The 17,134-nt window shown below is 41.3% G+C and overlaps 2 protein-coding genes across 2 annotated transcripts; one reads left to right on the top strand and one right to left on the bottom strand.

Annotated features, from left to right (window-relative positions):
• Positions 1-2,048: 2,048 nt before the first annotated feature.
• On the bottom strand, positions 2,049-4,753 carry LOC120488420 (pregnancy-specific beta-1-glycoprotein 5). Its single transcript, XM_039685154.2, has 9 exons — positions 4,564-4,753; positions 4,377-4,420; positions 3,547-3,891; positions 3,217-3,465; positions 2,880-3,146; positions 2,717-2,807; positions 2,458-2,515; positions 2,301-2,372; positions 2,049-2,223 (listed from the first exon to the last, which is right to left on the bottom strand). The coding sequence occupies exons 1-9, from the start codon at positions 4,629-4,631 to the stop codon at positions 2,152-2,154; spliced, it is 1,266 nt and encodes a 421-aa protein (XP_039541088.2). The 5' UTR covers positions 4,632-4,753; the 3' UTR covers positions 2,049-2,151.
• Positions 4,754-6,647: 1,894 nt separating this feature from the next.
• LOC120459112 (uncharacterized) lies at positions 6,648-15,441 on the top strand. The gene is made up of 3 exons (XM_089131943.1): positions 6,648-6,830; positions 8,448-9,649; positions 13,221-15,441. Exons 1-3 carry the CDS (start codon positions 6,740-6,742, stop codon positions 15,339-15,341), a joined length of 3,414 nt encoding a protein of 1,137 aa, XP_088988069.1. The 5' UTR covers positions 6,648-6,739; the 3' UTR covers positions 15,342-15,441.
• Positions 15,442-17,134: the final 1,693 nt, after the last annotated feature.

Raw genomic sequence — 17,134 nt, 5'->3', positions numbered from 1 at the left:
GATAGTAACTCGTGGCCTCAAGATAGTAACTCGTGGCCTCAAGATAGTAACTCGTGGCCTCAAGATACTAACTCGTGGCCTCAAGATAGTAACTCGTGGCCTCAAGATAGTAACTCGTAGCCTCAAGATAGTAACTCGTGGCCTCAAGATAGTAACTCGTAGCCTCAAGATAGTAACTCGTGGCCTCAAGATACTACCTCATGGCCTCAAGATAGTAACTCGTGGCCTCAAGATAGTAACTCGTGGCCTCAAGATAGTAACTCGTGGCCTCAAGATACTACCTCATGGCCTCAAGATACTAACTCGTGGCCTCAAGATACTAACTCGTGGCCTCAAGATAGTAACTCGTGGCCTCAAGATACTATCTCGTGGCCTCAAGATAGTAACTCGTGGCCTCAAGATACTAACTCGTGGCCTCAAGATACTATCTCATGGCCTCAAGATACTATCTCATGGCCTCAAGATACTATCTCATGGCCTCAAGATAGTAACTCATGGCCTCAAGATAGTAACTCGTGGCCTCAAGATAGTAACTCATGGCCTCAAGATAGTAACTCGTGGCCTCAAGATACTAACTCGTGGCCTCAAGATACTATCTCATGGCCTCAAGATACTATCTCATGGCCTCAAGATAGTAACTCGTGGCCTCAAGATACTAACTCGTGGCCTCAAGATAGTAACTCGTGGCCTCAAGATAGTAACTCGTGGCCTCAAGATAGTAACTCGTGGCCTCAAGATAGTAACTCGTGGCCTCAAGATACTAACTCGTGGCCTCAAGATAGTAACTCGTGGCCTCAAGATACTACCTCATGGCCTCAAGATACTATCTCGTGGCCTCAAGATACTATCTCATGGCCTCAAGATACTAACTCGTGGCCTCAAGATACTATCTCGTGGCCTCAAGATACTATCTCATGGCCTCAAGATACTACCTCATGGCCTCAAGATACTATCTCGTGGCCTCAAGATACTATCTCATGGCCTCAAGATACTAACTCGTGGCCTCAAGATACTATCTCATGGCCTCAAGATACTATCTCATGGCCTCAAGATAGTAACTCATGGCCTCAAGATAGTAACTCGTGGCCTCAAGATAGTAACTCATGGCCTCAAGATAGTAACTCGTGGCCTCAAGATACTAACTCGTGGCCTCAAGATACTATCTCATGGCCTCAAGATACTATCTCATGGCCTCAAGATAGTAACTCGTGGCCTCAAGATACTAACTCGTGGCCTCAAGATAGTAACTCGTGGCCTCAAGATAGTAACTCGTGGCCTCAAGATAGTAACTCGTGGCCTCAAGATAGTAACTCGTGGCCTCAAGATAGTAACTCGTGGCCTCAAGATAGTAACTCGTGGCCTCAAGATAGTAACTCGTGGCCTCAAGATAGTAACTCGTGGCCTCAAGATAGTAACTCGTGGCCTCAAGATAGTAACTTGTGGCCTCAAGATAGTAACTCGTGGCCTCAAGATACTAACTCGTGGCCTCAAGATAGTAACTCGTGGCCTCAAGATAGTAACTCGTGGCCTCAAGATACTAACTCGTGGCCTCAAGATAGTAACTCGTGGCCTCAAGATAGTAACTCGTGGCCTCAAGATACTAACTCGTGGCCTCAAGATACTATCTCATGGCCTCAAGATACTAACTCTATCTTGAGGCCACGAGTTACTGTCTTGAGGCCACAAGATAGTTATAATTATTATTTTTTTGCCAAAGTGGGACTAGGGGGTCTCCGTAGAATTGGGATAAGTAGGGCCTCTGTTTTTAAATGCACGGGCAGCAAGCATTAGGATGTAGACTTTGTCATGCCGTCCCTCTTCCGGTCTCCAGTGTCACTGTAGTTGAGGTCGGTGGTGTAGTCATCTGAATCTAACTGTGCAGGTTTGTGGCAGATTTCTTAAACATCATCACTGCGTAAGATACACTGAGTCAAATGGTCTTTTAAAGTAATTTATTTAAATCAAACAGACTCATCCATCATAGGTCATAGTTGGTGTAATGGCTAGTTCGGCGTGACTGGTCAGATGAAAATAGATACACTGTGTTTTGAAGAACTAGGGAGACATCACGTTGTAGAGAGGGTGGAAATCTGACTATTATAAAGGGGAAAAGTAAATAATAAAAAGGCATGATATGACCACTTAGATTAATCATTTGACCATGTTATAATATGTAGAATCCTGATCTTCAGGGTCGTCCGTGTCACAGGATCTCTTCATATTCTAGACAAGAAGTGAACATATGCATCACAAATAATATCTCCTTCACAAACCTTCACAACAACAGCAGATTAACTCACATCCAGTGTGTCGTACTCAGAACATCTGGACTTGGGGTCAAGGGTCATGTAGGCGTCCTCAGGAGACTCGACCTGACGACACAATGATGAGAGAATCAATTCTCCCTTCATAACTGACAGGACACACATGAGAAGAAGCTTGAGAAGATTGTCTCACTGTTTTCTGGTGTCGTGATGCTCTGTGGTTTCGCTCTTCTGATGGAGTCGCTCGTTTCCTGTGAGAGAAGAAGAAATGAACATGAACACAAACAACAATCTAACAGCAATTTTAACAATCTAAACGATGGTCTAAGGTCTCAGGTCGTGTCCGAAGCCACTTTTTCTAGTTTAACGGCGGAAAAAATAGTCGGCGTGATCTAGAATTGTCCCTGTTCTCTTAGTGAGTAAAAAACACTTGCGTCACGCTTTGCTCTTACCTGAGGATTCGTATTACTGCAACAACAGCGCAGACGGCGATGAGCGCCGCCCCGATGCCAGCGGCTGCAAACAGACCTGTGTTCAGGACACCTGAGCGAAGAGAAACATCATTCACACGGCTGATAATCACACCAGCAGAAGATCAACGCCACATGTCAATACCTGCAGACACGAACAAAGACACAGACGCTGATCTCCCAGATCCATATTTATTCTGAGCCTCACAGTAGAAGCGTCCACTGAAACTGGAGTTAAAGCTGGAGATGCTGAAACTCTGTCCAGATCCAACAGCTGAGGTTTCATTCTCCTTAAACCAGCTGAAGTTCAGAGCCGGAGGGTTTGAGTCACTGATGCACTTCAGAGTCACTGAATCTCCCTCCACTATTACACCAGATGGACTGATGGACACTGAGACACTCTGAGGAGGATCTGGAAAACACTGAAAGTTACTCATCACGAGTCTGGACTGAACTTGTCTGAAAGCTGAAGTGTGTGTTACATCTGACGCTGAGAGTGACGGCAGGAGACGGCAGATGTTCCTGATGTCTCGCTGCACAGCTGTAGTTTCCCGCATCATCCCTGCTGACCGACTGCAGAATCAGACGATTCCCGACGCTCGACTCGGAGAAAGACTCGCTGTTTTTATACCAGATAAAGCCTGTTGTGTTTGAGAGGTTACAGGTGCTCTTGCAAAATAAAACAGGGGAATCTTTCTCAACGACCTCTTCAGGAATCTCCACTCTGAGCTCTGAAATCACACACAACACACTTTATATTTATATGAAAGAACAGAGTAACATCTATCAGTGCAGTATTAGTTAGACTGAACCTGTGACTTTGAGCTCAATCCCAGGAAAACCCAGATATCTTTCTCTTTCTTCATTTGTTATGATTCTGAAGCAGTAGATTCCTTCATCCTCTCGTCTTACATTACTGAGTCTGAGAGCGAATGTTCGGTTTTTATTGGGTAAATACTGAACTCTGCCTCTGTAATCTGGAAGATCCAACAGATTGATGAACTCTTGGCCTTTAGCTGGGTTTACGATCCAAAATGTCTCTTTCACAGTGAGATGATCTGGGTGTGTAAAAGTGCCTGATAAAAGTGTTGTTGAACCCTTTAGGACACATTTGCTCATACTCGAGTACTGAACCTTCCATTCCTGACTGCAAATCTCTGGAAGATATAAAACAGGAAAACACTGAAATTGACCATCTGTGTGTTTTTATTTTTCTCTACAACACAAAAGCAGTTCTTCTACTTCAGTATTTTCTTTGCTGCTTAAAAAAAAATAAAATAAAAAAACACTCATGCTCTCTATGTCCTAAATATTCCAGTAACATGCCACCTGTCAAGGTGTGGGTTCATGTCTGATTCCTGTCTGTGTTTCCCTCGCCACTGACGATCACAAACACTTCATGAAGTGTTTACACTTCACTTCATATGAATATGAACACAAAATGGCGCCGATAGCCAGTATTTCCAGGAAGTGTCTTTGATGAGTGATGCATATCGAAGCTTTCTGTGTCAGTTTAGCAGAACTGTGAACACTACATTAAACTGTCTTTAAATACAGAAATAGATTAAACATCCTGAAAGATGGAGGTTTCTTCAGTGTGTGTGTGTGTGTGTGTGTAAATAAGAATTAGGTTCAGACTCACCAGGAATCACAAGCAGAGAAATCAGAGAGAAAACACCAAACATTCTGGAAGACATGAGAAAGATTGTTACAATTACACAAAAGTGACTGACACGTGTTTATAGATGCATATAAAACTTAATATAACATATTCAATAATCTCTCTATTAAAGCTGAAACATATTTTGAAATACATGTGTGTGTCCTACCTCACTGCAATCTGCAGTCCGAGTGTAAAAACTGCACGATCTTTTGCCAGTTTACTATTTTTACACATCCTGTCTTTCTTCACTTCCTCTGAATGACGGCAAAACTCTCCTCTTCCAGTCTTTGGAAATATGATTCTGCAAACCCAGATGAATATCACTCAAGCATGTCCCAAATATCCCTCAAGCATGTTTGAATCTGTATTAATGCATTACAGAGGAGCTGAAATCATTTGCATGCAAGTTCTCTGATTTTTTTTTTTTTTTTTTTTGTCAAATTCACATGGCACCAAAAAATAAACTTCTGTCAAACTGCTTCCTTGTTCTCTTCTAGCACATGATGATGTAAGAGATGAATGTCCATCATGCACTCGTGAGGAACAGCTTCTCTTTGACGTCATAAACTATCATTAACACAAACACAATCACCACAGATATTTCACATAAACGCAGCAGGAGGATTTAACGATTTTATAATTGATAATTTACTGTAAATCCTGAATCTCACAAAGAAATGCGACCAGTTTTACCCGGGGGTGTATTTTTATTTCAGCATTGGTGCCTTTATACACTCACCGGCCACATTATTAGGTACCCCATGCTAGTAACGGGTTGGACCCCCTTTTGCCTTCAGAACTGCCTCAATTCTTCGTGGCATAGATTCAACAAGGTGCTGGAAGCATTCCTCAGGGAGTTTGGTCCATATTGACATGATGGCATCACACAGTTGCCGCAGATTTGTCGGCTGCACATCCATGATGCGAATCTCCCGTTCCACCACATCCCAAAAATGCTCTATTGGATTGAGATCTGGTGACTGTGGAGGCCATTTGAGTACAGCGAACTCATTGTCATGTTCAAGAAACAAGTCTGAGATGATTCCAGCTTTATGACATGGCGCATTATCCTGCTGAAAGTAGCCATCAGAAGTTGGGTACATTGTGGTCATAAAGGGATGGACATGGTCAGCAACAATACTCAGGTAGGCTGTGGCGTTGCAACGATGCTCAATTGGTACCAAGGGGCCGAAAGAGTGCCAAGAAAATATTCCCCACACCATGACACCACCACCACCAGCCTGAACCGTTGATACAAGGCAGGATGGATCCATGCTTTCATGTTGTAGACGCCAAATTCTGACCCTACCATCCGAATGTCGCAGCAGAAATCGAGACTCATCAGACCAGGCAACATTTTTCCAATCTTCTATTGTCCAATTTCGATGAGCTTGTGCAAATTGTAGCCTCAGTTTCCTGTTCTTAGCTGAAAGGAGTGGCACCCGGTGTGGTCTTCTGCTGCTGTAGCCCATACGCCTCAAAGTTCGACGTACTGTGCGTTCAGAGATGCTCTTCTGCCCACCTTGGTTGTAACGGGTGGTTATTTGAGTCACTGTTGCCCTTTTATCAGCTCGAACCAGTCTGGCCATTCTCCTCTGACCTCTGGCATCAACAAGGCATTTCCGCCCACAGAACTGCCGCTCACTGGATGTTTTTTCTTTTTCGGACCATTCTCTGTAAACCCTAATATGGTTGTGCGTGAAAATCCCAGTAGATTAGCAGTTTCTGAAATACTCAGACCAGCCCTTCTGGCACCAACAATCATGCCACGTTCAAAGTCACTCAAATCACCTTTCTTCCCCATACTGATGCTCGGTTTGAACTGCAGGAGATTGTCTTGACCATGTCTACATGCCTAAATGCACTGAGTTGCCGCCATGTGATTGGCTGCTTAGAAATTAAGTGTTAACGCGCAGTTGGACAGGTGTACCTAATAAAGTGGCCGGTGAGTGTAGGTTGGACAGATGGTGCAAATACACAATGAGATGAAAAGCAAAGTTGCAGTGACATTCATCTTGCATATTATAGAATTGTCTCACAAACGCTTTTATTTTGTAACATTATAACACGTCACTGGTGATTGATTTTTCTTATTTTTTTTTATTTATTTTGATCAGTACCTCGGACAGCGATGTCACCCACACGCACACATACACACCTACAACTCACCGACCTGACGCGCCCTCTACATGAATTCATATGTAACTGCCTCAGTGAGAGAAAAGCCCGTTTAGGGAAATAAACCCAGATGGCAGTAGAGTAACGCTGCCGTTAATTCCCAAAGAAGAAGAAGAATAACTGACTGTTGATGGAGCGATTTGGAAAATAAACTGGAGATAAAGATGGAGCTGCATGAAGACAACCAGACCACACCAGATGGAAAGACGAAAACACGCCAGTCATCACCAAGGCAATGGACGAATGAAGGACCGTGTAAGTTTGTTCTTGTTTTATTTTTATTTTTTTTTATCACTAATGCTGGTTTTAGTCTGTTGGGTCATTGTATTGGGTTATTCGTAATATTTTTTATTCTGCCAAAACAAATGATGAACCCCCTCACATAACTACCCAGCGCTGGGTCAGTGTGAAACACCGCTGTCATGTGTAAAGCTGCCGCATCAACAGGAGCGCTATTGATCTCTAGTGCGTTTAACACTTGAGTTTGGCAAAAGGTAAAGCTATTTTTAATGTGATTTTACAAACATGAATATATAAGATTGGCATTTAATGACCTGGAATAGCCTACTGATACCAGTTTTCTGCCCACAGATTCCCATATGCTGCTTGGGAAGTCTCTTGCTGTTCCTGTTACATCCTGCAACGTTTACTAAAAATGCTTTTTGATTGTAATTATGTGTTTGACTGTAAAAGACTGACTTGCCATTGAATAAAAATATCGTAGCCTATAAACTGGTCCTGATATATATAACAGCATTTTTCTTTTATTTTAAATGAAATACCTGACTGACCCAGTGCTATCCCAAAAAACAACCCAGGGATTAAAATAATAATCCAGTTCGTGTTATCAAATTACCCAGCGCAAGCAACCCATAATTAACCCAGTCCCAGCATTTTATAGAGTGTAGGGATTTTTCAGACAAACGATTTTTTTATTTTACATTATTTAACTAAAATTTCAACCAAAGAATCCAATAGCTGTATAAAAAAATATATTTTTAGATTAATTAAGTGTTTATATGTTTTGATAATTTAGATGATTCATTAATTTTACTGAATGAAGAAAGGGGAAATCAGCTTAATGCAGGCACAACACACATAATGTTAATTTTCACAAAGCTGTGGATACGTACCCAGGGCCTAAAGTTTACATTCGCCAATTGTCAAATGCGAGTGAAAATCGCAATCTGCGAGTATATCAAATGGCAACACAAGAATGAAAATCATTGGTTCTTGCTGAAGCTCAAATGTGTGTCAGTGTATGAAGTCATTTGCAAGTTTTTTTACAGCGCAGTATATATATCACAGGAAAAACTAAATTTTCCAAATCATTTTTTTCTAATATCTTGCAGCCTTAGACAGATAAGATGGATGTCAGTACCAGGGGAAACTTGAGCCTAACAGTGTCTATTAATAGGAAAAGGCTATAGCAAAGTGCATATAAAAGATAATACCCTTGTATTAGCCATACCAGATTTAATAGCAAGAACTTGAGAATGAAAGATTCAACCTTTAGTATGTCAAAGATAAAACAATGACATCTGGTGCTCTCACTTTTATTGTCCTTGAATTGATTTTTGACTTTTTGTGAGCTTAGAATTATAAGGTTCTATCTCCGTTTAGGGTAGTTCTGAGATATTGAGCATCAAAGTTTTTACATCCCAGCTGGCAAAACTGTTCTGTAGTATAATCTTCTATTATAGCTTTATCTATTAATCTTTTTTTTTTCTTTTTTTACAAAAATAACACCACACAGGCATTAATAAACACCTAATGGATCAGATTATGTCAAAAACTAAATTTTGACTAAAAGTTGAGATATAACCTTATAATTCTAAGCTCACGTTTTGCTTTTGTTTATGATTATTTTAGGTCTGCAAGAACTGAAAGAAGGTTATTTCACTTGCCATCAATGTGGGATATGTTTCACCAAGCAAGCGAGCCTCGAAAAACACATGAGAATCCACGCCGGAGAGAAGCCGTTCACCTGTGTCCAGTGTGGAAAGAGTTTTACAGTGAAACAAAGCCTTGAAGTTCACATGAGAATCCACGCCGGAGAGAAGCCGTTCACCTGTGTCCAGTGTGGAAAGAGTTTTACAGTGAAACAAAGCCTTGAAGTTCACATGAGAATCCACACCGGAGAGAAGCCTTTCACGTGCCCTCAGTGTGGAAAGAGTTTCGCAGCGAAAACTACACTTAATTTTCATGTGAGAATTCACACCGGAGAGAAACCGTTCACATGCTCTCAGTGTGAAAAGAGTTTCGCTGAGAAAAAAAAACTTTATATTCACATGAGAATCCACACCGGAGAGAAGCCGTTCACATGCTCTCAGTGTGGCAAAAGTTTCAACATGAAGCAAAACCTTGATATTCACATGAGAAATCACACCGGAGAGAAACCGTTCATCTGCTCTGAGTGTGGAAGGAGTTTCACTGTGAAACAAAACCTTGATAGCCACATTAAAATTCACACGGGAGATAAGCCTTTCACCTGCCCTCAGTGTGGAAAGAGTTTCACAGAGAAACAAAACCTTAAATGTCACATGAGGATTCACACCGGAGAGAAGCCGTTCACCTGTTCTCAGTGCGGAAAGAGTTACACAATGAAGCAAAGCCTTGAGATTCACACGAGAAGTCACACCGGAGAGAAGCCGTTCGCCTGCCTTCAGTGTGGAAAGAGATTCACTGTAAAACAAAACCTTGACAGTCACATGAGAATCCACACTGGAGAGAAGCCTTTCACGTGCCCTCAGTGCGAAAAGAGTTTCACAGAGAAGAAAAAACTTCATATTCACATGAGGATTCACACCGGAGAGAAACCCTTCACCTGCTCTCAGTGTGGAAAGAGTTTCACACAACAAAACCACCTTAAATGTCACATGATTCTCCACACTGAAGAGAAGCCTTTCACCTGCTACGAGTGTGGACTGAGCTTCAACATGAAACAAAAGCTTGAGAGACACATGTGGAGTCACACCGGAGTGAAGCCTTTTACCTGCTCTGAGTGTGAAAAGGGTTTCACAGTGAAACAAAACCTTGAGAGACACATGAGGATTCACACCGGAAATAAGCCGGTCAAGAAGTCAACAACAAAAGAAGTCAACCTTGAATGTCACATCCGAATTCACACTGGAGAGAATGGAAATGCTACAAGTGTGGAAAGAGTTTCAACATAAAAAAGCTTGATATCGAGTCTTTCAACGAGTCTCTTGAAGAGTTCAGCAATTCAGGTCAATTAATGATTATGTTAAAACAACCAACACCATCAGATCACCTGATGAAGCGTGCGCAACTCAAACAAACAAGGGTCTATATTTTAGACCTGGCGCAAGGGTTTTCACAGGAAATTGTGTACTGTGTGTCACTCAACTGTGCATGTCTCATCATATCCATAAACTATATACAGTAAGTGGAAAGTAGTACCTGTGTGCAGAAAGTGTAAAGAGACAACTGCAATTGAGATTGTTAGATGTTTAACTGGCACAGGCTTTGTTGAAACAATAAAATTTGCTTTTTGGTATCTGGAACTCCTTGATTTGAGAGATCTTTTGGAAAAAGAAAATACTCACTAAAACAATACCAGTTGCTTTTATACTGATGCCAATGTGAGGCTGTTCCAATTTCTTAGAAATATTTCAAGCTTATTTTAGTGTCATGTTTTACAAAGATAGACTTAAAATAAAATTACAGTGTTCTAATTCCATTATATGTGTAAGGATAGCATACTCACAGAGGTGTGTGAACCATAAACAGTTTATTAGCAAAATGAGGACACCAATTTAATTTTTTAATCTCCTGTTAGTCAACACTATAGCCCCTTCTGCATACATATTTGCAGGTAAGAACCTAAATTATAAAACTGAACCGACATCAGGTAAATTCATATCAATCCAGACACTGGTTCATGGGTTCAGTTCTTCTAATATGGCTCTGGTTCTGGAGATTAACGCCCCCTAGCGGTGAATACCCAGTGTATGACGTAACGATCACGTGACTTGGCCAGTTTGACGAGCTCTCCAAGCCATGGATTCGCAAACGTCTCGAAGCTTATTCAAGCAGCGTTTTGAACGCCAAATCACTGATTTCAAACCAAATCAATTTTGGTAATATCTGTTAGAGAACAGAGGGAATGAAACCTGACTGATGGAGACTGATGAAATAAGCTGCATCGAACATTTCCTAGTGATAAAGATGGAGCAGCCTGAAAACAACCAGACTAACGTTACACACACACCAGATGTGAAGACGAAAACCTGTCAGACAACACATATGCAAGAGTGGAAGAATAAAAGACAGAGTAAGTTTGTTATTTGTCACTTACAATGTAACAAATAAAATCATTTGTTAATTCTGTTCATTGTTAATCGTGAATGATTAATAAATCGCCTCGTTTATCAAAATGATTTAAGCCTAAATAGGTGACGTTCAAATGTCCACAGGCCTACACAGCAAAACATCAACTGTTAAATTAACAATCCTGGGGGTTGATTTGAGAGACCACACTCAAGAGTGTTAAAATATGAGTGTTTAATGAACACTGAAAAGTGTTCACATTAAAGTTAATGAGATAATTAAGTGATTAATTTAGTGATAATTGACCATACTGATGTTAACAAGCAGAATCACCAAAGGAGAAAATCAGAGTTTTAAGGCAACATTATAAAGATCAATGTTTGCTTTACTTTGGCTTTTGTCCCTTGAGTTTTAAATATTAGATTTTGTTTGGGCTGTTGTAAGTTGTATCAGCCAGACAAGCAAAGAGAAAATGTGATCAGGTGGTGTTGGTTATGTTTTCACATAATAATCATTTGACCTGAATCACCAAACTAACTTAGAGTCTAATCTCTGACTCTGAGTTATGTTTATGTTATTGATAACAGCAGCCTTGTGGTTCATTGTGGTTGGTCTGATGACAGACCCAGTCAGTTGTTTGTTAGCATAACGCATAAACATATTGATAAAGCACTGCAGTACTACAAGACGCTCTATTCTTTATGACAACTCCAATAACAGCGACAAACATTTCACATATTTAAAAAAAATTTACATTGGAGACCTAGAAGCTGCGCTGAGCGTAACTTACACACACACAGATACACGCGCACACACATACTGCCTCGCGCCCTGACGCAACAATTATTAGTAATACTTACAGGTTGTGATTCGAAGGAGGAAGCTGATCCAATATCACTGGGTAAGTAAGTTACTGAGCCCTCCTGCGAATCCACATGATTTGAATTAATTTATGTTTTTGAACGATTAATTAAAATGATGAGAACACAATCGGGCTATATGTTGTGGTATCGTTGCAAATATGAACTCTAACCACCGATTCTTCACATGCTCGTCCCTGGTAAATGAAAACAAAGTGGCTGAACTATCTTTGCATTGTAGAACACAGCGTCTTCTCGACATGATGCTATGATGAAGTATTTGAATGTGTACACTTCAAGTTTACACTTCCGTCTGCGCGCGCAGTAACTGGGCGCGGCCAGTATGTATCTACGTCACGACGAACTTGGGCTGTCGCGGTTATGGAATTTCCCTTGCGGTAATTTTGAGTGGCTCAATAGCGCGATATGTGGTATTACCGCCATTTATTTATGTATTTAATTTATATGTATTTGTTGCTATATAAATAAAGCTTACGATGTGGACAAAAACGAGGACATTTTCAGTAACCAATGTAACCGAAACTAAACAGCGTCTACAGTATATGCGCATTGAAAGACTTTCACTCAGCGCGCATATTGTTATGACAACGGACTTTGACCGAGTCATTGAACCGTTCATTCAACGAACACGTTTAAAAAAAAGCTGATTCATTAAAAGAGATGTAAAGAAACACGATGTTAATTATTTTTAATTTTGAGGTTCAACTTTTCAAGGCTCAGCTGAGCAGCAATGCGTCGCATGGGCAACGCTGAAGCTGATGCTTCACTTATTAGAGACCCATATAGCATTGATTCAATGCGTGACTCACTGATTTTATTTCCCCGTGTCTTCCTTGTGCTGTGGGATGCTGACCAGCGCTGCTGCTGACGCGCATTTATTGGAAAATACCCGTAAAGAGAACGTTAATGATGATGCGACAAATATTTCGCTTCCCTTTGACACGACAAGCTTTTCACGACTTCAAAGACAGACGCAATTGCACGCGCTCTGCCGATCTCTCTCATTCACTGTCTGTGTGAAGCCTGTAGGCTACGCATCACCATGATAAACAGTCTTGTTATCATTATGAACGTGTTTAACACTCAATAGACATGCATTAAGTTCAAAACAAGAAGGGTATAGCCTTATAAAAAAAAAACGTGAATATCGCGGTTACGTGCAATCCTCTGCGGTTGACTTGTCAGAAGCGCGGTACTACAATATTGCGGTTACCGCGACAGCCCTACGACGAACCAGCTAATGACTCGTTTCAAAAACAATTCATTTCATAGACTCAGAGTCGACTCTCACTTTTGAAAGACAATAACTTTATATACGGTGCACTTTACGATATAAATCTTTGCAGGATGTTTTCATTCCCTTAGAGCTATATTCCACACCATATGAACAGTCATTTTCAAAAATCCATGATAGGGGCTCTTTAAATTGACTTTTAACATCGCTTTTTAAATGTTTGTTTTAGATCTGAAGGAACTGAAAGAAGATTCTGTCACTTGCCCTCAAAGTGGTGTGTGTTTCACCGAACAAGTAAGTCTAAAGAAGCACATGAGAATTCACACTGGAGAAAAGCGGTTCACCTGCTCTCAGTGCGGAAAGTGTTTCACACAGCAAGGTCAGCTGACGCGTCACATGAAAATCCACACGGGAGAGAAGCCTTTCTCCTGCTCCGAGTGTGGAATGAACTTCATAGAAAAACACAAGCTTATTATTCACGTGAGGATTCACACCGGGGAGAAGCCTTGCACATGCTCTCAGTGCGGAAAGAGTTTCACGCAACAAGGTCAGCTGACGCGTCACATGAAAATTCACACCGGAGAGAAGCCTTACTCCTGCTCCGAGTGTGGAAGGAGTTTCATGGATCAACGACAACTAATAATTCACACCAGAATTCACACCGGGGAGAAGCCTTTCAAATGCCATCAATGTGGAAAGAGTTTCACACAACCCGGACAGCGGAAACGTCACATGAGAGTTCACACCGGAGAGAAGCCGTTCTCCTGCTCCGAGTGTGGAAAGAGTTTCACAGTGAAGCAAAGCCTCGAGAGTCACATGAGAATTCACACCGGAGTGAAGCCGTTCACGTGCCCTCAGTGCGAAAAGAGTTTCACATTGAAACAAAGCCTTGAGCGACACATTAGAATTCACACCGGAGAGAAGCCGTTCATCTGCTCCGAGTGTGGGATGGGCTTCATAGAAAAACAACAGCTCAATACTCACACGAGAATACACACCGGAGAGCAACCTTTCATCTGCTCTCAGTGTGGAAAGAGTTTCATTTTTAAACAAAGCCTCGAGCGACACGTGCGAATTCACACTGGGGACAAGCCGTTCACCTGCTCCGAGTGTGGCATGGGCTTCATAGAGGTGCAAAAGCTTAAAATTCACATGAGAATCCACACCGGAGAGAAACCTTTTACCTGCCCTCAATGTGGAAAGAGTTTCAGAGTTAACCGGAGCCTTAAGAGACACATGAGCCTTCACACGGGAGAGAAACCTTTCGCCTGCACTCAATGTGCAAGGAGTTACACGGTAAAACAACACCTCGAGAGTCACATGAGGATTCACTCCGGAGTGAAGCCTTTCTCCTGCTCTGAGTGTGGAAGGAGTTTCATGGATCAACGACAACTAATAATTCACACCAGAATCCACACCGGAGAGAAACCGTTCTCCTGCCCTCAATGTGGAAAACGTTTCAAGCAACAAGGACAGCTGAGATGTCACATGAGGATTCACACCGGAGAGAAGCCGTTCTCATGCTCTCAATGCGGAAAGAGATTCACAGTGAAGGGTAACCTTAAGATCCACAAACGAATTCACACCGGCGAGAAGCCGTTTTCCTGCTCTCTGTGCGGAAGGAGTTTCGTGCAACAAGGACAACTTCAAATTCACATGAACGTTCACACCGGACAGAAGCCTTTCGTCTGCTCTTATTGTATGAAGGGTTTCACGGTGAAACATTTCCTTGAGAGACACATGAGAAGTCACACCGGAGAGAAGCCGTTCGTCTGTTCTCAGTGTGGGAAGAGTTTCACAACGAGAAGGAGCCTTAAGAATCACATGAGCACTCACACCGGAGACAAGCTTTTCATCTGCTCTGAGTGTGGAAAGAGTTTCACAGTGAACAGCAGCCTTGAGCGACACATGAGAATCCACAGCGGAGAGAAACCTTTCACCTGTCCTTATTGTGTATTGAGGTTCACGGTGAAACAAAGCCTTGAGACGCACATGAGAACTCACACCGGAGAGAAGCCGTTCGCCTGCTGTGAGTGTGGAAAGAGTTTCATGCAACAAGGACACCTTCAAAATCACATGAGAAGTCACACCGGAGAGAAGCCGTTCGTCTGCTCTGAGTGTGGAAAGGGTTTCCCAGTGAAACAAAGCCTTGATAGACACATGAGAAGTCACACCGGAGAGAAGCCGTTCTCCTGCGCTGAGTGTGGAAAGAGGTTCATGCAACGAGGACCCCTTCAAAGTCACATGAGAGTTCACACTGGAGAGAAGCCCTTCGTCTGCTCTGAGTGTGGAAAGAGTTTCACGGTGAAACAAAGCCTTAAAATTCACATGAGAATTCACAACCATTCCACAATGTAGTAGAATCTCCTCTACCGAGCGATACGAAGGCAGACATAGTTTACCTGGACGCCCACCAGCTATAAGAAGAAAGAGATCAATCTGTTTAAATGATTAGGGGCCCGTGACTCAAAAGAAGCCAGTGGGACAATCTGGTTTTTCACTACCGTAATCAACACAGATGCAGCAACTTATGTCATAATCGTGATTATTTCTTTAAAGGAGTTGTGAAAAAACTTTTGCTGATAATTTACTCACCCCCGAGTCATCCAAGACGTCCATGTCTTTCTTTCTTCAGTCGAAAAGAAATTAAGGTTTTTGATGAAAACGTTCCAGGATTTTTCTCCATATAATGGAATTCAATGGGAACCAAACGGTTCAAGGTCCAAAAGACAGTTTCAGTGCAAACTGCAAACTTGTTCAAAGGGCTTTAAACGATTCCAGACGATGAATCAAGCGAAACGATCGCTCGTTTTATGAATAAATAAGAAAGTTTAAGTTTTATAAGCTCAAACGCTCGCCTTGCTCTGTTCTGTAACGCACTTCTGTTCGAACTCGTTCATCAAAATGAACAAATCTATTTCCGAGTCATTTGGTTCGTTCGGCGAAAGAAACGAACGAATTGATTCGGAAAAAGATTTGTTAATTTTGTTGAACGATTTCGAACAGGAGAGTCACGAACGTGCACCAGAGAACAGAGCAAGACGAGCGTTTGAGCTTATAAAACTTAAACTGTGTTATTTATTTTTTTTTTAAATTGGCGATCGTTTCGCTTGATAACACTCTTATTCGTCGTCTGGAATCGTTTAAAGCCCTTTGAACAAGTTTGCAATTTGTACTTTCTTTTGCAACTTGAACCGTCTGAATTCCATTATATGGAGAAAAATCCTGGAACGTTTTCATCAAAAACCTTAATTTCTTTTCGACTAAAGAAAGAAAGACATGGACATCTTGGATGACATGGGGGTGAGTAAATTATCAGCAAAAGTTTTTTTAAAAGTGAACTACTCCTTTAAAGAATTGCCTATATCCAACACAAATGTTAAGTTATTTGAGTAGCATTGCCATTACTGCAGTTTAGTCAGTCATGACATTTTTTACCCTTTATATTTATTTTTTTGTTGTTGTATATTTATGAATTTATCCTATGATTGATCTGTGGCGAGCAGGACGAGGCTGAGGGACGTGAGAGAATGGGGTGAGGCCGGTGGCGTGACTGATAATGAACGTCACCTGTGGTCTCGCATCTCTCGCAGATTGAGAGAGGAACAGGCCTGATTTTATGTTGTGTTTTGTGTAGCTAGCAGTCATCTGTGAAGGGGCTGCTGGCGGATCCTTTTGTTTTTATATTTCTTTTACTTTATTAATAAAATTGTTGAATGTTTGCTGGTTCCCGCCTCATCCTTCCCTGAATCTTAAACATTGCTATTTGCACATTTCATTTTTTTTATTTTTTTTTTACATTACATAAATATAGCTTTTCTGATGCTATAACCTTAACTTGTATAACTGCTGTACAAAAAATAACTCACAATTCAAGGCATTTAATAAGTCAAACTATACTTTGGCATTGTGGAATTTGTATTTTCACTTCCATGAATACATTATACAGATTCCTTTACTAATATCCCTCTATCGACAAAGCCCATAATCATTGTTTAAAATTCCCAATATTTATATGGTTAAAAGATGGCTGTGTCTCATATGACCTTGTTATTTGTACAATATGTGACTGTGTAAATAGGAAAATGTTTGTGTTATTTTGTCACTTATTTGGGATTAGTATGCTAGCTGAAACCATTTACTTCCAGTCT

The sequence above is a fragment of the Pimephales promelas genome, chromosome 6 (assembly GCF_988280905.1).
Source record: "Pimephales promelas chromosome 6, fPimPro1.hap1.1, whole genome shotgun sequence".
NCBI lineage: Eukaryota > Metazoa > Chordata > Actinopteri > Cypriniformes > Leuciscidae > Pimephales > Pimephales promelas.
This window is presented reverse-complemented; position numbering and strand designations above follow the sequence as displayed.

Bases quoted from the DNA above. Each gene is read 5' to 3' on its own strand.
- LOC120488420 (XM_039685154.2), bottom strand. From the start codon at position 4,631: ATGTGTAAAAATAGTAAACTGGCAAAAGATCGTGCAGTTTTTACACTC. The intron at 4,421-4,563 runs GTAGGACACACA...CATGTCTTCCAG, and splicing joins GGACTGCAGATTGCAGTGAG to AATGTTTGGTGTTTTCTCTC. The intron at 3,147-3,216 runs GTAACACACACT...AGTGTTTTCCAG, and splicing joins CGTCACTCTCAGCGTCAGAT to ATCCTCCTCAGAGTGTCTCA.
- LOC120459112 (XM_089131943.1), top strand. From the start codon at position 6,740: ATGGAGCTGCATGAAGACAACCAGACCACACCAGATGGAAAGACGAAA. The intron at 6,831-8,447 runs GTAAGTTTGTTC...TGATTATTTTAG, and splicing joins ATGGACGAATGAAGGACCGT to GTCTGCAAGAACTGAAAGAA. The intron at 9,650-13,220 runs GTCAAGAAGTCA...TTAGATCTGAAG, and splicing joins TTCACACCGGAAATAAGCCG to GAACTGAAAGAAGATTCTGT.